The sequence below is a fragment of the Diabrotica virgifera genome, chromosome 9, assembly GCF_917563875.1.
Source record: "Diabrotica virgifera virgifera chromosome 9, PGI_DIABVI_V3a".
NCBI classification, from domain to species: domain Eukaryota; kingdom Metazoa; phylum Arthropoda; class Insecta; order Coleoptera; family Chrysomelidae; genus Diabrotica; species Diabrotica virgifera.
In genome coordinates this window covers 149,468,445-149,489,958 of record NC_065451.1, presented here as the reverse complement: position 1 = coordinate 149,489,958, position 21,514 = coordinate 149,468,445, and the positions used below count along the sequence as shown (strand labels likewise).

At 33.1% G+C, this 21,514-nt stretch overlaps 2 protein-coding genes across 4 annotated transcripts in view; both read left to right on the top strand.

The window, feature by feature from the left end:
• Window positions 1–7,416: 7,416 nt before the first annotated feature.
• On the top strand, window positions 7,417–11,028 carry LOC126891542 (uncharacterized). The gene is made up of 3 exons (XM_050660717.1): window positions 7,417–8,430; window positions 10,078–10,296; window positions 10,351–11,028. The coding sequence occupies exons 1-3, from the start codon at window positions 7,417–7,419 to the stop codon at window positions 11,026–11,028; spliced, it is 1,911 nt and encodes a 636-aa protein (XP_050516674.1).
• A 702-nt stretch (window positions 11,029–11,730) lies between these two features.
• The window catches only part of LOC126892291 (gastrula zinc finger protein XlCGF57.1-like), a 33,930-nt gene continuing 24,146 nt past the window's right edge, over window positions 11,731–21,514 (top strand). Inside the window, exons 1-2 of one of the 3 annotated variants that reach the window (XM_050661790.1) lie at window positions 11,731–12,013; window positions 12,073–12,325. In XM_050661790.1, the coding sequence (XP_050517747.1) occupies window positions 12,124–12,325 (202 nt within the window). In that variant the 5' untranslated portion in view covers window positions 11,731–12,013; window positions 12,073–12,123. Of the gene's footprint in view, window positions 12,330–21,514 lie in introns of all 3 variants that reach the window. The other 2 variants (XM_050661789.1, XM_050661791.1) reach the window with 2 other exon arrangements.

Below are 21,514 nucleotides of genomic sequence, written 5' to 3'. Positions count from 1 at the left end.
TAGGGGCGTTGCTCCAATAGACATGAGATCTAACGTGCTATGTACTAAGAGTATAAGTCATAAAAAAGATTTTTCGGGATGCTTCTATATTTTGAATTATATAATTAATAAGGTATTACCAAAGTATAAAGTAAAATCGTTAATTACTAATTTATTAATCATATTTCGTCACCATTTTCATATTCAGTTGTAATAGTTATTTCATCAGTGGTAAAAAAGACTTTGAAAAGTCCTAATAAAATATTTTCATTTTTGACTTATACTCTTAATACATAGCACTCTAGATATATTATCTAATAGCACCAATAACAGTAACATTGCTTCAGAGTAATTTATAATAATATTGATATTGCTTCATAGTAATTTATAATAATATTGATATTTAGTAATTTATAATTATAGTAATACTTATTAATTAATAATAATAGGAATATTTAGTAATTTATAATAATGGTAATAACTTAGTAATTAATAATATTCATTAGTCATTTATAATAATATGTAGTAATATTTAGTAATTTATAATTAGTAGGTAGTAGTAATAGTAGTAAGTAGTAATTAATTTAGTGATAATAATAATATAATTGGTGCATCTACAGAGACAGGTTTATCTTCACATATTAAAAGAGCAAGAATTAGACGAGAACATTTTAAAAATGATGCTCTCAGATGAAGGTAAACCAAAAAAGAGTAAAACTGATGAAATGTATGTGAATAGGGTTGAAGAAGGATACCAAACCAATTTAATAAGTAAATATATGGTTGATAATGAGACCAAGTTTCATAGTTTCTTTCGCGTGACGAAGAACCAGCTCCATTTCTTGTTATGTGCTATTAAGGAAGACATAACGAAATCTCCTACAAGAATGGTAAAGAGAATGATAACACTATATATAACACCAGAAGAAAAACTTGGTGTCACATTAAGGTTAGTACAAAATGTTTATTTCCTGTGCAATTATGAAAACAACAGAATTGCTTATTTATATCTGGAAATTACGTATTATTAAAATATTAATTAATAAAGCTTTTTAACCTCGAACCTCGTTATCATAATTTGATAAACAATAAACAACAAACTTTTAAATTCTATGTCAAATTTTTTGTTGTTTTATGAAATGGACGCATGCAGTCACTGCAAAGCACTGCTATCATTACCAGTCGATGCAGCAGGCGCATGCGATTCCTCGCGTCGGACGCACAAGACAGACCGGCCGTATAAAGTTTACATTTGAGGAGTGCACAGAACATCGCTTGCGACTGCTTCTTGCGTCAAACGCATGCGACTATCGCATAAGAGAGACTGCGGCTTTAGACAACTCAATACAAAAAATTTGATCAAACTAGACAAATAATTTGATCAAACAGTTTGAGCAAACTCCGGAAGTACGTCAAAGTGACGACGTCACAATTGCAGTTTTTTTGAAATTCTAAAAATCTGTGCTCTCACTAAAGGCCGCGTCTCACTATCAAATAATTTGATCAAACAGTTGAACAAACTCCGGAAGTACGTCAAAGTGACGTCACAATTGCAGTTTTTTTGAAATTCTAAAAATCTGTGCTCTCACTATCAGTCTAACTTGTTTGTACTTTATTTAAACTTAAAATTTTTCATTATTATCCACAATGAACACTCAGGATGTGACGTCACTAACTGTCACTTTCAGTTTGCTCAAACCAGTTTAATCAAATTATTTGATGGTGGGACGCGGCCTTATCAGTCTAGTTTGATCAAATTTTTTGTATTCAGTTGTCTAACTTGTTTGTACTTTATTTAAAATTAAAATTTTTCATTATTATCCACAATGAACACTCAGGATGTGACGTCACTAACTGTCACTTTCAGTTTGCTCAAACCAGTCTGATCAAATTATTTGATGGTGGGACGCGGCCTTGACTAATTTTTTGGTAACTTTTTGGTATGGTTTGTTCAACAGTAAATGATTGAGTTCAATTAGTGCGATCGTAAATATTATTAAATTTATCTGACCTGGCCCATTGTTAAGACCCACCCGGAGCGATAAGCCACCGAGGTAGACAGAGTTGGTCTTTTGCAATTAACACTGACTAGACGGTACTAATGCTAATTTGAGCCGCGTGTATGCTGTGGTAAACATCTGTAAGCATCGCGAGTGTCAGAATGTGGTTACAATTTATCTAATCGCGTTTTGTTTACACTTTAATATTAATTGGTAAAGAGTTTTCTTATTTTTTATTTGTTTATTGTTTTTTTTAATTAGCTATGGAGTGTGGACAATTATTTATACTAAATTTACATTCAAGGTGCAGTAGAAATCAACAAACAAGGAACCGTTAAATGCTACTAGGAGCACTCTCGAATCAAAATTTACAATATATAAACTTTGAAAATCATTATTTGGGATTTACAATGTATATACCAGTGGTTCTCAATCTTTTTGAGTCATGTACCACAAAATACTTTTTAATATTTTTGGTACCACCTAACTGAAATAACTACCTATCTAGATAGGTAATCTAATTAACTGTAATAGTGGTGATTTTGACAGTTTTGCGTTTTGTGTACCACCGCAAATAATGATATGTACCACCAGTGGTACATGTACCACAGATTGAGAACCGCTGGTATATACATTGTAAATTATGATTCGGGAGTGCTCCTAGTAGCATTTAACGTGTCTTGGTTTGTTTATTTCTACTGCATGTTGATTGTAAATTTTGTATAGTTCTTTTTCTTCTTAACTTCCCCATCACAAAAATATAAAGGTTTATTATGTTATACAGGGTATTTACAAAGTTATAACCAATTTTATATGAAAATCGCAACAAGTTCAACTCACTGTATAGTATAAATAAAAAATACACCACAGCATTGGTTTATAAACTGGTATAATTAACTTAAAATTAAAAATTATTTATATATTTAAATATATATAAAAATATAAATTATGTATATATATATATATATATATATATATATATATATATATATATATATATATAAATAAATTATAAATAAATAATGTATATTCAGGTAGGCAAAATAAATATTTAGTTGACATGACATGTACAAAACACTGTTAAAATAATTTTAAACCAGGAGAAATTAAATGTGGGCAGCCAAAGTCCGAAAATTGAATTTTTTAAGTTTTTTTGGGTTATGATTAAAAATTGTTCTCTGAAATCTTCTCTTTTTGAACGTCTGCACTTACGATGTGCCAGTAGCTTTATAGTCTAGTGTTTTATGTTTGTGCGATTTCCCAAATACTAGGTTTTTAACTTTTGATGTCAAATATCTCTGGATTATCATATGATAGAACGTCAAAATTCTTACAGTAGTTGTAGATAGATAAGAAAAATGAACAATAACAAGTAAAACAAAAAATAAAATCTAAACTGTATGGGTTTTTTTTTGTAAGAGTATTTTAAACAATTTTGAAATAAATGTTTCTTTCACTGTAACTTTACAAAAATCTACGCGGGACTAAACAATACATTTGGTTTCGAAACAAAACAAAAATTAGGTCTCTAAGTACTTTGGTTACTGAGCTATGTAACATAATGTTAACATTGTAGTTAAATGGGACTTCGGGTGCCCTTAAGTTAAAAGTGAAAATTATTCGGTCATGGTGTATATAGTGATGTTGAAAATGTAACTATTCGTTACAAAGTACTCGTTACTTACGAATACCGAGAGTAACGATTACTATACAGAGAGGCAAATCGTTACTTTGATTACTCTGATTACTTCTTTACTTTGTACCAATCGTATCAGAGCGGGTAACGACTATTGTATCTACAACCAGTACACTTGATTACTTTCTATAAAAAAATACCAATCGTATTCCAGCGAGTAACGGACGGGACCGGTATTTTACGAGTGTTATGGAATATCGTTATCGGTATGAAGCCTTTTAAGGGTGTGACAGAATACCTATACAAAATACCTATCTACTGAGAAATACGATTCTCGATATGATTATCGGTACTCGAATACAAAAGTAATCATATGGTAATCAAAGTAACGAATACTGTGATAAATGATTAAATGATTACTTTATACAAAAGTAACGATTTATCCCTTAAACAGATCGTTGAAGGTACTTGTTATATCGGAATACCTATACAAAATACCTACCTACTGAGAAATAGGATTCTCGATATGATTACCGGTACTCAAATACAAAAGTAATCATAGTAATCCAAAGTAACTAATACTGTAAGGTAAATGATTACTTTATACAAAAGTAACGAATCCTCGAAAGTAACTATAATCAACATCACTACTATGGTGGACATTCCTTTGCCCCTACAGTGTAGGCAACCACAACCGACGTTATATCGTTTTTCTTTATAAAATTTTCAATTTTCATTATTTTCAATTTAAGCCAGTTTATTTATAATCCGCAAACGAGGAGCAATTAGGTGATATGGTTATTTAGCAATTTTACGGCTTTTTATACCCAGAAAATGAAAATTTATTTTTAGCGCTGCGCCGAAATCTCAACTATTTATTTGGTTATATCTCGAAAACGGAAAATCCGCAAATGAAATTTCGAATGGAGGGATTATCTTCAAATCAGGAGGAATTATTTTAGATATGGTGGATAATACTTTTGCTAATACAATTAGGCCCAAAAAAAAGGAAATCTTTTTTCTTCGGAAAATTCTTAATTTTTATGATTTTTAGTTAAAAGTTAAAAATTTTAGTTTAGTAAAAAGGTATATTCGTACCTCTGTACCTCGTATATTCACCATCAAATAATTTGAGCAAACTGAAAGTGACAGTTAGTGACGTCACATCCTGAGTGTTCATTGTGGATAATAATGAAAAATTTTAATTTTAAATAAAGTACAAACAAGTTAGACAACTCAATACAAAAAATTTGATCAAACTAGACTGATAGTGAGAGCATAGATTTTTAGAATTTCAAAAAAACTGCAATTGTGACGTCACTTTGACGTACTTCCGGAGTTTGCTCAAACTGTTTGATCAAATTATTTGATGGTGGGACGCGGTCTTTAGAGTCGTATCAGTTTTTTTAGGAACGAACTGTACAAACAAGTTACAACTCAATACAAAAAATTTGATCAAACTAGACTGATAGTGAGAGCACAGATTTGTAGAATTTCAAAAAAACTGCAATTGTGACGTCACTTTGACGTACTTCCGGAGTTTGCTCAAATTATTTGATGGTGAGTGAGACGCGGCCTTGACAAAGTTATTCAAGGCCAAATTTGATGTGTACAAAATGTATGGTTTGTAAAAGAAAATGAAGGAATTTGATGAAATAGAAGAATTGGATATGTTTTATTTTGTCAAATTTCTTTATTTTCTTTTTATTCACGGCAAAATTGGATGTAGAATTGTGTTTTGTATAAGTCAAATTTGACCTTGAAGAAGTTGGTCAATTTCTTATTCAATTTATTGTTGATGTAAAGTGCACTTTATCTAGATACTGTGGTTTGACACATTCAAACTCCGTCGCCTCGCACATGCGCAGTTTACGGACATTTGACGGATGGCTTGGCTTGACTTGGAATTGGAGAGAAATAGTTCAAGAAAGGAAGAACACGAACTTTTATTCCGGTGATTAGATGTTTTGTCAGAAAAATCTTAAATCATCGCGTTAAAACTGTTATAAATTAAGTAATTATACTGTAGATATAGTTAGTTAGTGTTTGAACATTAATTTAGTAGTTAAGTTAAAACGGGGTAATACGTTAGTAGTGAATAAGAAATACTAAGGACTTTTCTGTAAGTTTTGCCTTTATATAATCATAGTAGCAGTAGTATAGTAGAGTAGAGGCTGGCTTAGGAGATGGACACAAACTCTCCCGGCCCCCCTGACAAAGGGGGCGGGATCTATGCTTTGCTTTCATTGAACTCGCAAAATTTTTTAAATTCCATACACATGCTAGCCCCGAGACATAAAAATAACATTAATTTAATAGAAAAAGAACTCTGTGCTTTAAAAAATAAATTCCAAAACGATCAGATCATGTTAACAGAAGTTAATAACTTATCATCTAGGATTGAAAATATTAGTAGAAGAAAAGTTGAATACAAGGACACTGACTTCGGCCCATTCCTTATTATGATAGAGAGTGACAAGGGAAAAGCAGGAAATATCCATCCTATGGATATTGGGAAAGTATTTCATACAATGGGTACGACTGGAATTAAAGAAATTAGTAGAAAAGGCATGAATAGAATTGGAGTAATTTTTAACACCTCCAAACAGGCAAATATGGTACTAAATAGCACAGAAATCCTTGAGAAAGGATTTCTTGCTTATATACCTCAAAAAATGCTAACATCAAGGGGTATTATTAGAGATGTAAGTATAAATATTTCAATGGAAAACATAGTTAACGACAGTAAATTACAAAAAAAACGTGAAAATTATATCGGCCAGAAGACTTAACAGAAGAGTTTTAGATAGCAATGGGACCGTTACATACATTCCAACAGGAACTGTACAACTACTGTTTGACGTAAAAACTTCCCCTAAAGAAATAATCATATATTCAAACTTGGTAACAGTAGATCCATACATCCCTCCTGTACAGCAATGCTTCAAATGCCTAAGATTTGGGCACTCACAAAGACAGTGCAGGGGAAAAGCAAGATGCCCGAAATGTTCCGATGAACATACAGTACAAAGCTGCACAGTTTCTGTACCAAAATGCCTATACTGCGATCTTGATCACCTTGCCACAAATAAAATTTGCAAAGAATTCGAAAGGCAAAAAAAGATAAATGAAGTAATGGTCTTCCAAGATCTCACCTTTTTTGAAGCTGCCAAGCTGTTTCCCCCAATTAAGGAAAAGCCAGAGAATTCGAGAATGTTTCAGAGGAGAAGTAGAGATTTTCCTTCTTTACTATCCAGCTCACCCAGAGCATTTACTCAAGCACTTCAAAAATCCCCATCCTCCACTCCCCATTTCCAGAGTCAAAGTCATGTGGTCCCAGTTAAAAGGAAAAATAAAGTAATTCTTAAAGACATTAGTTATGACAAAGAGGCGCATAAAGCTTTATTAAATGAGGATCTAAGCAGAAATTTACCTAGATTACCGATTTTAAACAAATTAAATGATTCACAAAAGTATACGGGATCACAAGGCCCAAGTTTTGCACTCTCATTAACAAGCAATCGTGTACATTCTCAGGATAGTGTATTTTCAAAAAACGTTGATTTAACCTCTGATAATAATATGGATTTTGCAGGTTTTGATGAGTCACATAATACATCTAATTTTAGTAAAAGTAGTGTTGACTGAATTTTCATTTATTTCTTACAGATAATATAATATATTATTTTTTATATTAAAAAGAAAAAATAATAATAATAGTAACAAATTATATATATAGTTATGATATTTAATATTTTGCATTGGAATATTAATGGTTTCTTTAACAATAAGCAAGATCTAATGGTGTTTCTTAACGAATATGATGTTAATATCATTCTTCTAAATGAAACACATCTGAAATTTTCACAGCACTTGCATATTCCCAATTTTTACTGCTATAGGGATGATAGGATTGATGGATGGGGTGGAATAGCTGTACTTATTCATCAGTCTCTGGCAGCTGATAGGATAGACATTTCACATATTCACTTGCCTGAAAAATGGCAGGCTATCATTATCAAATTTGAAAAAAAATTTATTATAGGATCGTATAAGACACCAGATGTTCGTTTTCGTAAGGAGATCTTTAGAGAATTGGTTCAAATGTGTGATAAACCGTTTTTCTTCATAGGTGACTTGAATTGCCAACATTCTTTATGGGGTTCATCATCTAACAATCCGAACGGCAATCGTCTTGCAGATCTTTTGGAGGAGGATAACTTGTGTTTTCTCAATACAGGTGAGGCGACAAGAATCTCACCGCCTGACTCAAACAGTGTCCCTGACGTAGCTATAGCATCTCCAGGTTTGGCTGTGGACTGCCTCTGGGAAGTTTTTCCAGAGATAGGAGCAAGTGATCACTTTCCTTTTGTAGTGTGTTACGGACAGGATAGAAATAGTCCCCAACGAAATGACCCTCTTCAAGATCGCAGTATCTTTAATGTGAAAAAAGCCAATTGGGAACAATTCAACCAATATATTGAGTCTAACATTAACAACATCCCTAATGAGTCTTACACAGGTTTTCAAAACCTAATATTAGACGCAGCAAACAGGTTCATCCCTAAGAAAAAGCGTGTTAGATTCCACAAACCACAATTACCTTGGTGGGATGAAGAGTGTTCAGTTTTAATTAAATCAAAGAGGGAGGCAGTCAAGAAGTTCAAACAGGTACCTTCTTTAGAAAACTTCATTAATTTTAAAAAAATTAGGGCACATTGTAAAAAAGAACTTAAATCCAAAAAGAAAAAATCATTTGTTGTGTTTTGTTCCACAATTTCACCTGATACTCCAATATCAGTAATGTGGAGAAAAGTGAGAAGTTTCCATAAGGCTTTCACTAAAGCCTCAGTTAGAACTCCTAGTAATTCATCGTTAGGGGAGGAAATGCTTTGTTCATTGACTCCACCTGTATTTGAGGACATTGCGTCTCACCCAGTGAAATCTAATACTATCGAGTGTGAACTCTTCACTTTAAACGAACTTTCATTGGTTTTGGTTGAACGAAAGGATACTGTGCCGGGCCAGGATGGTATAACATTTTCTATGTTGCAACATCTTCCAGAGTCAGCAATCAAGTTCCTGTTAAAATTTTTCAATTTATGTTTAAAGGAGGGAATGCATATTCCCACTCAATGGAAATCACAAACAGTGTGTTTAATTCCCAAACCCAATAAAAATATAAATTGTCTTTCGGGCTGGAGACCAATCGTTTTATCATCGTGTGTTAGTAAACTTTTAGAGAACATGATAAAAATAAGGTTAGATTGGTATGTAGAACATTTTATGATCCTATCGCCTTTCCAGACTGGCTTTCGTAAAGGTAGAGGGGTGTATGAAAACTTAATTCATCTGGTCAATGAAATCTCAATGAATATCTCAAAAAGGAAACCAGCAGCTGCTGTTATGTTAGACATTTCTTCTGCATATGATAAAGTGTCAATCATCCAATTATTGGACGCTTTGGGAGATCTCAATTTGCCATGGTTACTTATTGAATTGGTTAAACATTTATTGACTAATCGTTTGGTGTCTGTTCGTGATCCTATTTCCTTAAATCTGCTAGGACCAAGAACTACCAATGTGGGCCTTCCTCAGGGTTCCCCTTTGAGTCCAGTACTATTTAATATTGTCATCAATATAATCTCATTTTGTGTGCCAGAGGATGTTCTAATTACTCAGTATGCAGACGATGTTGCCCTCTATTGCTCCGGCAACAGCTGGGTGGATGTTGTGGAAAAATTAAATGGTACAATAGAAAGTATTTCTAATAAACTTCATGATATGGGAATGTGTCTGTCATCTAGCAAGAGTCAAGCAATTTTTTTTGATAGAAATAGGAATAATATTCCGAATTTACTAATATCAGTGAATAACACACGTTTAGATTGGAAACAAGAAGTTTCTCATTTGGGAGTTATTCTAGATAGTTCCCTTTCTTGGAGAAGTCAAATTGAAAAGATGGCATTGAGGGCTTCCAGTGGAGTCAATATTATTCGTTGTTTGTGTCGAACTTGGTGGGGAGCACATCCTGCAACTTTACTCACTCTATATAAGGCATACATTAGATCACATCTTGACTATGGATCCATTTTTCTGGGAGGTTGTGCACGTTCTCTACTTGCAAAATTGGATAAGGTTCAGTATAGAGCTCTTAGAGTGGTGGGGGGATTTATGAGGTCTTCTCCAGTTCATATAATTTTGTCAGAGTGTGGAGAAACACCGTTAGATCTCAGAAGAATATGGCTAGCATCTAAATTCATTTTAAAAGTAGTAGCCTATGACAACCCAATATATGCCTCAATTGAGCAATTTCACAATGTCTTTCTGGGTTACTTTAGTTTTTGGAGAAGAAAATATTTCCCACCAATACTGGCTGCTTTCCAGAATACTTTACATGAAATTCATGAGGTAGCACATAGCTCCTTATTTCCTTGTCACTCCTTTCCACTTAATATTCAGATTTCTCCTATGGCTTATGAAACTGTCAATATGGGCAAAGAAGCAAATAACCAAACCAAGTTTATGGAATGGTACCTCAATAACTGGTCGGAATATAAACTTATTTTCACAGATGGATCCAAAGATAAACAAGGTAATGTAGGTATTGGGATATACCTTAACGAGAGAACACAGTTAACAGCAAGATTACCCTCCGCTAATTCAATTTGCTCAGCAGAAGTATTTGCCATTAAAAAAGCATTAGAGTTAATTTAACAGAATAATTTTACAAAGTGCCTCATCTGTAGTGATTCTAAGAGTGCTCTAGAAAAAATCACAAGATCAAGCTACAAGGCGGCAATAGACTCACAAACTCTCCAACTAAAACAAAAACTATGTGAATTTGATGAACAACATAGAGAAATTAAATTTGCATGGATTCCAAGTCACACTGGAATTATTGGGAATGATAGAGCTGACCATCTTGCGAATCTTGGAAGAAAGCTGCCCATTAGTGAAGAACCAAAGGCCCCCTTTAAAGATTTTCAAATTAAATATAAAGAAAACCTATGGATTGGTTGGGAAAATCGATTCCAACAAATAGGACAGGCAAAAGGAATTACTTATTGCTCACAAGTTCCAGTTCCATATAAAAAGGCATGGTTTACAAAATTTCCCAACCTGGGGAGAGGTATAATCACACAAATGTGTCGTATGAGAAGTGGACATTGTAGTGTTCCTGTACATTTATTTAGATTGAAGGTAGTGAATTCAAACCAGTGTTTATGTGGCAGTGTAGGAACTTTACAACATGTTTTATTGGAATGTACTAGGTTCCAAAGAGAGTCCCAGTTGCTTAGAAGGGAACTAGAACGTGATCCGACATTAACTGATGTGTTGTTTAAAAATTTAAACTCAAAGACATTAATCGCAGTGCAAAAGTTTTTAACATCAACAATGACTCGTGTGTAGCTTGCTTAAAATCTTTAGACTTTATGCTTGCTTGCAATGCTTGTGCTTAGCGCGGTTTTGCGTGGTAGTACTAGACCATTAATAGTAGAAATTTAGTTATGGAACTTATAAACAATTACAAAGTTTTTTTTTATCTCTTAATTATTTCAGATTCAGGAGCTATGAGCTTAAGCCCAGATGTACCTCAGACCCGTTTGCCATTATACTAATTTCAGTACTGATTTCAGTACTAAAAATATTGGTTAGTTGCGCGAGTCGATTTAGTATGAAAAAGTCAGTTTGTGCCAAGTTTGTGTTTGCAACTATCCGAATTGTAATCAGCATATAGGCATGCGCTCTACCTACTAAATTTACATGAGCTTTACTCAAGGTTCATAGATAGGAGCTTTACTAATTGAGATTGCAAATTGCAAGCCATTAACAATAAAAGATGGGAAGAAGTATTTTTGCAAAACTGGCAAACTTGGCTTTTATTTCTGCTATTAGAGATATATCCACACCTAGTTTGGCTAATTCTGCCTTTATTTCTTCCAAAACTTTAATTCGTGCGTTCCTATTCTATAGAGAGGGTGCTTTGGCACATACAAACATTGATCATTGATTCGATTTGTAAAACTCTATTAATGTTTCAATCTGCCTTTTTCTCCACATGTTGAAAGTTGAAATCACTATTATTATTATGTACCTATAAAAAAAAACAAAAGTACCTAATATACAATACAACCTCACTTTTTAATATTGTGTCAATTTCAGTACAAGAAATTAGAACATGTTTTAATTTTTAGTACTAAATCGGCGCGCGCATCTAATTTGTAGATACAATATTTTTAGTACTAATTTCAGTACTAAATTTAGCATAGTGGCAAGCGGACCTCAGGTACGGCTCTTGAATATTCAAGTCTATATTCACGGATCCTGGCCGGATAGCCCTAGTAGCTAAGGCCATTCAAATGAAGAAGAAGAAGACTTGGAATTTTTTTTTGAGGTTAGGTTAGTTTTTATTTTTGATAGTACATATTATTAAAAATATTATTATTATTATAGAAGATAAATGTAATATATTATTTATATACCATTACTGAAACATATAAAATTATGTTTAATCAAAGTGAAGTAAAACAAGAAGATAGGGAGACAACTTGCAAAACTGAAATAGATAATGAAGTGGATGAATTTCCAGAGGATACTTTTAAAATTGAAATAAAAGATGAACCTATCAGGGAAAGTTCAAAGGATACATTTGATTATCTAGCTGTTAAGAAATGTCCTATAAAAGCTGAAATAGAACAAGATGATGGTAAGTAAGTAAAGAGTAGTTAGGTATATTTTTAAGCTCCTGTGATATTGGGGACTACAGTTGTTCCATTTTATCTTAGCTCATGCGTCACAATTAATTTGCAAACAAGTTAACATAAAGTGAAACGTATGTTGATGTGTAGTATCATTGTTAAGTACTGTCAGTGGCAATAATTAGGAAATGGCTATTATCCCTATCCTATGAATGTATTTCTATCTGTCGGTCTAGCGAGGTTCCTACAGCCTCTGCAGCTTCTCGCATTTTGACCTTCATTGTTTTGTGTCCATCCATTCGTCTTCTTTGATGGCTCTATCTCTCATGATGTGCCATACATTTTCTTCCCAGGCAACTGAAGGCCTTCCCCTTCTTCTTTGTTGTGGTGTAATTTAAAGCTTTCTTTGTCCATCTATCTTCATTCATTCATTTCACGTGACCATACCACACTAGTTGTCTCGTTTCAATTCTATCTACACTGGAATATACAGTAGCCATATTTGTACTGTACAACCTGAATGTATTCATAGTAAGTTAGGGATTAGTCCCCAAGGCGCAGGCGTCAACGTAAACTTATCCTGGACATGTTCAGGATTTTATTCTCTGAGAACAATTTTCGGATTCGTAATGTAATGACGGGTTGCACACATTAAGGTTAGAGAAGGAAGCCTTTTCTTGTCCCTTTCTTATTTCGAAATCAATGTCAACCAAAAATGCAAATGCAATAAATTTGTATGTCAACAATAACAAAGAGAAAGAGAATAACAGCTACACGCAAAGGCAATGGATTAACTTTCTATTCTGGTAACAGGGCTACTGATATACACAGCGTGCTTACGCCGTCACCATCGCTCCTTCAAAATTTTCAGACACTAGCCGGTCCTGAGTCCTGAGCGACAGCGAGTATACAGGGTGGTTCATCTTATCCGCCTCGGTGTCTGTACGGAAAACCACTTGATATTTTAAAAAAATTTCTTCACAGTAATATACAGGGCTATTAATACTACAATCTAAAAATAATGTGAATTATACAGGGTGTTCCAAAAAAGAGTGGTATATCAAAGTTATATTTTTTCTTATGGAATGCCCTATATCTGATGCCACTACTGAATTGACCTTAAAAAATAAGCTATACTTTTATAAGGGTTCCCTATACCTTAATACAGGGTGTTTTGATTTATTTCGATTTTTATGAAAATGTAAGGTTTTAGAAAAAAATAAATATCTACGAATCTAAGAATCAGTAACAAATTCCTTCTTGGATCTTAATAATAGACTATTTAGTATACTTAAATAGATGCTTACTGCAACAAAATTTCTTACAGGGTGGTCAAAATATGAGATTGTTCTATTAACAAATTCAAGCTGTAATAACTCACTTAATTTAAATAGAACACCCTGTATCTTACTAGTCTATCGCGTAGACAATATACTTATCTTTCAATTATATTAGGGTTTCCTACACCTATCTTTTTACAGGGTGGCTAAAATATTAGATTGTTCTATTAACAAATTCAAGCTGCAATAACTTACGTATTTTAAATAGAACACCCTCTATCTTACTAGCCTATCGCGCAGACAATTTATTTAGCTTTCAATTCCTATTAGGGTTTCCTATACCTATCTCCCTTCATTTGTTAAATATTTAAAGATTTCCTAATTTGCAAGCTTTAAAAATTAGAATTAAGTAAATATGTTGTGGTTACATATTATGTACAACACATCACCAACACCGGCAATATACTTAGACATGATACTGTCAATAATAAAATTTTCATTGTTATCATGTTATCACACAGAGTGTTGTATTATTTTAGTTGATTTTGGCCTACATGTGACATTGAATAATATGTTTATATTAAACTGCATAATATTAGATGCCGTAATCTGGAAGATACTTAAATTATATTTCATTCCGTATAAGTATTTTCCATATCTTAAACCAATGGTTATTAAATAAATTTAAGAACACCACTTTTTGTTTGAATCTTTGAATCGCAATTACAGACAATTAAATGCAATGGCTACTATGACGAAAACGAGCCTATTGTACAAAAATATGTAAAAATGGGTATTTACAGAATAACATGGGAATTAACATTTACAGAATAACACGTGTATTGAGAATGTTTACATGGAATTGAAGAGATTTTAAATATCTTCCATTATAAGGAATAGAATATCGAGTATGTCATTTAAAATAAGAACACTCTGTGTGATTAAATGATAAAAATATGAATTTTATTAACGAAAGTATCTTGACTAAGATATTTAAGTATATTGCCGGTGTTGGTGATGTGTTGTACATAACTACGACATAGGTACTTAATTCTAATTTTTAAAGCTTACAAATTAGGAAATCTTTAAATATTTCAAAAATGAAGGGAGATACGCATAGGTAACCCTAATAAGAATTGAAAGCAAAGTAAATTTTATACGCGATAGATTAGTAAGATACAGGGTGTTCCATTTAAAATAAGTAAGTTATTACAGCTTGAATTTGTTAATAGAACAATCTAATATTTTGACCACCCTGTAAAAGATAGGTATAGGAAACCCTAATATAAATTGAAAGCTAAGTAAATTTTCTACGCGACAGACTAGTAAGATACAGGGTGTTCTATTTAAAATAAGTAAGTTATTACAGCTTGAATTTGTTAATAGAACAATCTCATATTTTGACCACCCTGTAAGAAATTTTGTTGCAGCAAGCATCTAATTAAGTATGCTAAATAGTCTTTTATTATTAAGATCCAAGAAGGAATTTGTTACTGATTCTTAGATTCGTAGATATTTATTTTTTTCTAAAACCTTACCTTTTCATAAAAATCGAAATAAATCAAAACACCCTGTATTTAGGTATAGGGAACCCTTATAAAAGTATAGCTTATTTTTTAAGGTCAATTCAGTAATGTCATCAGATATAGAGCATTCCATAAGAAAAAATATATCTTTGATATACCACTCTTTTTTGGAGCACCCTGTATAATTCACATTATTTTTAGGTTGTAGTATTAAAGACCCTGTATATTTCTGTGAAGAAATTTTTTTTAAATATCAAGTGGTTTTTCGTACAGAGACCGAGGCGAATAAGGTGAACCACCCTGTATAACCATTGTAACCACAAATGAGACTGGTAACAGAGTATAATAAAGTGCAACTGAGTCACATAATCTCACCAATATTTTCGTGTGTCTATGAGTAGGTAGTTGGCTATTTACTGAATTAGGTACTATTAACACATAATATAATAATATATTTCTATTGGTAAATGGAATTATTGATCGTCATAAAATATTTATTTGGAAGATTTTAACTGTTACCGATGGTAACAGTTGGTTACATGTACGCTTCGCCAGTGTAGGTTGTGGCATTGTGCTGTGGTTTATTACACCACAAAAATAATGAAATATAACAAGACACAAGAAATAGTTTCAGAATATGTTTATGTTTATGTTTCGTTATATTCAACAAGAAACTATTTAACTCATAAATTAAACTGAAAAATAAACCACAGTAATATGTAGGTACTTATAAGCTCATCTAGATAGAAGAAATTAAGTAAAAACAGATTACAATTTATTGAAATACTACTGTAATAGATAGTTATCGAATATCGAATGAAAAGTAATAAGATAATAATACTAGAAAAGGTACCTACTTATTTATAAACATACTAAATGGAAAACATTGACAAAAACAACTAAAAAAGCTTTAATATAAAAAATATTAAAATTTGTTTGAAGAATATTTAAATGATACAATACTTTACATAATTTCAAAACTTTAAAAACCAGAATCTACATCTACAAGTTGTTTAACAATAACAATATTTTAGGTTAAGAATTGGAGGGAGTACGAACAGAATGGTCAGAATGTCAATAAATTCTTTCCAAATATTTTGTGCGCTTGTGCGAACTTAAAATCCGAAACAAAATCCTTGAACGTCAAGAGGGTATCCTGGACACCTTCAGGATCTTTTTTCTGTACTGCGCAAACACCGAATTATGCTGAAGGCACTGAAGGAATTACGTTCAGAGGGAAAAATCGACCTCATGCTCAATTTTGTAATGCGCAGGCGTTCTCCCTCTGGGTGGGTTCGGGTTGTCCAGCGCAAATAGAGCTAGTATTTGTCCTCCTTCTAATATCTTCATTCCTGATGTGATTTTTTTGGATATACCACACGTTCTCCTTAGAGAATCAATTTATACTACTTCTAATTTTTTCTATTTTTTTCGTCATCTTCCAAACTTCTGCCTCATAAGTCATAATAGGCTCTACCAAGGTACGATAGATTGTCAATTTCGTTTTTTGTCTTATATCTTTAACAGTAGAGAGCTTAGAATGTTTACCTCTTTTTGTCCTGCTGCATTCTGTTTTCGATGTCTTTTTTGGTAGTGCCTTCTTTAGATATTATAGATCCCAGATATTTATACAGTCGAACCCGCTTATTAGAATACCTGTTATAGGAATATCCCGGTTTAAGGAATAGAAATTTGAGGTCCCTAAACGGTTTTACTAGCCAACAATGATCGGTTATTAGAATATGCCGGTTATAGGAATACTTTTGCTTAACACGAAAGCTATTCCAATAAGCGGGTTCGACTGTATACATATTTTATAAAGTTATAAGTTCGACTGTATACATATATTAAATAAAAAAATAAAGCATCTGTCTACACTACAATCACAATAAAAATGCACTGGTATATAGAAATAAACAAACCAAGATACATTGAATGTTCGAGGAGCACTCCCAAATCATGATTTGGGAGTGCTCCTCGTGCTTGTTTATTTCTATTGCATCTTTATTGTGATTGTAGACGGTTGTGTCTCAGATTAGCGAATCGACAGTATAAACATAAGAAATATAAAATGGTAATAAATAAATTGGACATGTTGTACAAACGGGAAATGAATATTGGATCTAAGTATGACATACGACACTGTTGCCATATCCTCCATTTTTTCATACTATCACATTCCTTAAAGTTACATTTAAAAAATAGTTTTGAAACACCAAAAAGTAAAGTTTTGAGAAGTAAATAGTACAATATCTGTGTAAATACTGGACATTACTGGATACAAAAAGCTCAAAAGATGCATTTTAAATCAAAGTTAATTAAAATTGTTATAAAAAAGAAAATCAACTGATAAATAAAAAAGATAAATAAAGATCTGGGGTTCAAAGGAGTAGTGATGTGCAATACAAGGTGGCGCTTGCTGATAACACCTCTAGCCACTCCTACTCAATTCCTATCCTCACCTTCAAGAAGTGTGACTTAATCACACAGGTGGACCCTGGTAAACCTGAGCAACCCTACCGGAGATTGGGTAACCAACCCCAGTGGAAAGTAGGGTCAGGGCCGACGAGGAAGGGAGAAATGGCCCTCCGAAAAGGGGGTTAGGAGTAGGGCTAACAACCCTATCCTAGAAAAAACATATGTTACGAACGTTCAAGAAAAGAAAACCGGACTGATCAAACGATGATGACAGCGCGAGAAAAAGGTACACGATTTAAGAATTGCGACATGGAACATCCGATCCCTATACAGACTGGGAGCCCTCCAAAACCTGCTCGGTGAACTGAATAGATATAACATAGATATAACAGCTCTGCAGGAAATGAGATGGACCGGATTTGGAACCATTGACAAAAGACACCACATTATATACTATAGTTGCGACGCTAAAGACCACGCACTAGGTACTGGCTTTATTGTATATAAAAAGGTTAAACACCTCGTAAGAGACTTTCGTTCTACAAACCCTAGAATGTGCATCCTGAGACTAAGGGGAACTTTTTTTAACTATAGCATTTTAAATATGCATGCCCCTACAGAGGAAAAAGAAGACGATGTCAAAGAAAAATTCTATGAAGAACTAGAAGCTGCATACCATTTATGCCCAAATAATGACATCAAAATTATTTATGGTGATCTCAACGCAAAAATAGGAAAAGAGCAACAATACCTACCAACGATAGGTAAGCACAGCCCCCATGAGGTATCCAATGACAATGGCATCAGACTAATAAATCTAGCAACTTCCCTTAACATGGTCATTGCCAGCACATGCTTCCAGCGAAAAAATATTCATAAGGGAATGTGGAGATCTCCAGATGGGGTTACAGTAAACATGATCGATCATGTTATTATTGACTCTAGACATCACTCAGACGTAATAACCGTATGCAGCAGACGAGGGGCAAATGCCGACTCAGATCACTACCTAGTGGAAAGTAGAATAAGAGCCAGAATCTCAAACATAAAAAAAGAAAAGGATCCAAAATTGAAAAATATGAAATAAAAAACTTAGCAGACAACAGCAAAAAGGCCAAATACAAAGAATATATAAAAGGAAGGCTAGAAAACAGACAAAAGCACGAGGATATAAACAGAGAATGGGAAGCGTGTAAAAACATCATACAAGACGCTGCCAAAGAGACCTTGGGTCTACAAAAAAAGGTCAAATCAACTGAAGGGCTCAAAAGGTTCGATGAAGAGTGTCGTAACATAACAGAAAGGAAAAATAATGCATACCAACGATTACAACAACGACATAGAACAAGACAGGCAGAGGAGGAATATAGAATGCTAAGGAGGGAAGAGAAGACAATACACCGCAGAAAGAAAAGAGAACACATAGAAAAAGAACTCCAAGAAATTGAAGAATTAAATAAACCAACAGAAACCAGAAAATTCTACCAAAAACTAAACAAAAGCAGAAAAGAATTTAAACCAAGAACAATGATGTGCAGAGAAAAAGAAGGAGATACAGTAACTCAACAGAGTGAAATACTACAAAGATGGACTGAATTCTTCAAAGAAAAGTTTGAACAAAACGGATATCCACTATATGATGGAATTGTACTGGATCAAACGGATACCAGAGAAACAACCCCCCTTCAGTAACTGAAATGCAAGAAGCAGTTACCAGACTGAAAAACAACAAGTCACCTGGATTAGACAATATTAGCGCCGAATTAATAAAAGAAGGCGGAGACTCCCTATTGAATGCGATACACGAAATAATAGTGAACATATGGAATAATAAACAACTGCCACAAGTCTGGAATACCGGAGTAATTATTCCACTACATAAAAAGGGAGATCAGCTTGAATGTACAAATTACCGGGCAATAACGCTACTGACTGTGGCATATAAAATACTGTCAAATATTGTCTATGATCGATTGAGACCATATGCGGAACAAATAGTTGGGGGATATCAATGTGGTTTCTGCAGGCAGAAGTCCACAATAGATCAGATCTTCGTCTTGAGGCAAATCTTGGAAAAAACTAGTGAATTTAATATAGACACACATCATCTCTTCATTGATTTTGAGAGTGCTTATGATAGTATCCATCGAGAATTTCTGATCCACGCCCTGAAAGAGTTTAATATTCCCACTAAACTCATCGATATAGTAAAAGAAACACTTAAAGTACAGAGCCAAATTCGAATTCAAAACGCACTAACAGATACAATACATGTTAGAACGGGCCTACGACAGGGAGATGCCCTATCCTGTATTCTATTCAACATCACGTTAGAGAAAATAATTAGAGAGTCAAAAGTCAACACCAGAGGAACAATAATAACAAAAAGTTTACAAATATTGGCATTTGCAGATGATGTTGATATCATAGCTAGAAGCAAAAGAGAAATGATAGAAGCATTTAATGCGATAGAAAGAACGGCACAAAACAGTGGCCTAAATATTAATGAAATAAAAACCAAATACATGAAGGCCAGCAAATCGACAGGCCAAAGAAACCTACAGAATCTGACAATAGGAGACTATAACATCGAAAGTGTAAAAAATTGCACATATCTAGGTTCACTAGTCACCGCAGATAACAATGTCAGCGAAGAAGTCAAGAGAAGGATACATATTGCTAATAAAACATATAATGGACTAATTAAACATCTAAGATCTAACAACATCACGAGAAAAACCAAATGCAAAATATACAAAACCCTGATAAAACCGGTCCTTATATATGGATCAGAGACATGGACACTGTCGAAAAGCGATGAGAACTTATTAGGTACGTTTGAACGAAAAATCCTCAGACACATATATAAGGGGGTGAAAGAAAATGACGTATGGCGCAGAAGATAAAATTTTGAACTATACACAGCATACAACGACAATTTGTGCTTAATTAACAACCAACAATCTTAACTAAGTAAGTATTTTGATATATCAACCATTATTGCTAATTTTAAGAATCACTCTAGATTGATATGTATTTATTTCCGAAAAATTATTTGTGACTGAATATTTTCACGACCAGCCTAATCAAATTTCACGTATTTTTTGTTGCAATTAATATTTGGCTTAAATCACCAATAGCTCACAAACTAAAGCAGTTATGTATAGGGAATGCTTAAGAAATAAAAAAGTACTATAAAATATTATTTCCTTACAATACTAAAATACAGGATGTTCCATTTAAGAAAATTCAGAAAAGACTCATTCTTAGTTTCGACCAACCCTGTATACTGAAATTAAAAAATTAGCTATACTAACAATTTAATAGGTTATGAAAAAAAAGTTGATTAATAGCAAGCTGAAAATTTGTTAATAGCTTAAGGGTGTCTAGTCGCACAAACTTTGATATATGGGAACACTGGAACAGGGGCAGACAGGGGCAGTTTTAATTGTGGAACAGGTTAAAAATTTGGAACGGTCAGACCACGAAAACGGCACATGTATGTAGGTTTTATTTAAAGACAATCGTAATAAAAGTCCGTTTGATGTTTAACAGTTTTAATTAATAAAATAGATAGCTAAATAATTTAATAATTTTAATAAGAATACATTCAGTCGATTATAACATCACAGCGACGACAGACGCATTCTTAGGGATAATACTTAGAAAAGACGAATTAGACGGGTATTATATTGATTAGACGCAAATTACCTATAAATACATTTCGTTTTTGTAAGAATAAGAACACGTAAGATTTAGGTCGCAATTACACACTTTTACATTTCGTCAATTTAATAGTATCAATAATAATTATTGATACTATTAAATTGACGAAATGTAAAAGTGTGTAATTGCGACCTAAATCTTACGTGTTCTTATTCTTACAAAAACGAAATGTATTTATAGGTAATTTGCGTCTAATCAATATAATACCCGTCTAATTCGTCTTTTCTAAGTATTATCCCTAAGAATG

Bases quoted from the DNA above. Each gene is read 5' to 3' on its own strand.
- LOC126891542 (XM_050660717.1), top strand. From the start codon at position 7,417: ATGGTGTTTCTTAACGAATATGATGTTAATATCATTCTTCTAAATGAA. The intron at 8,431-10,077 runs GTGAGAAGTTTC...CTTAATATTCAG, and splicing joins TATCAGTAATGTGGAGAAAA to ATTTCTCCTATGGCTTATGA. The intron at 10,297-10,350 runs GTATTTGCCATT...AATTTTACAAAG, and splicing joins ATTCAATTTGCTCAGCAGAA to TGCCTCATCTGTAGTGATTC.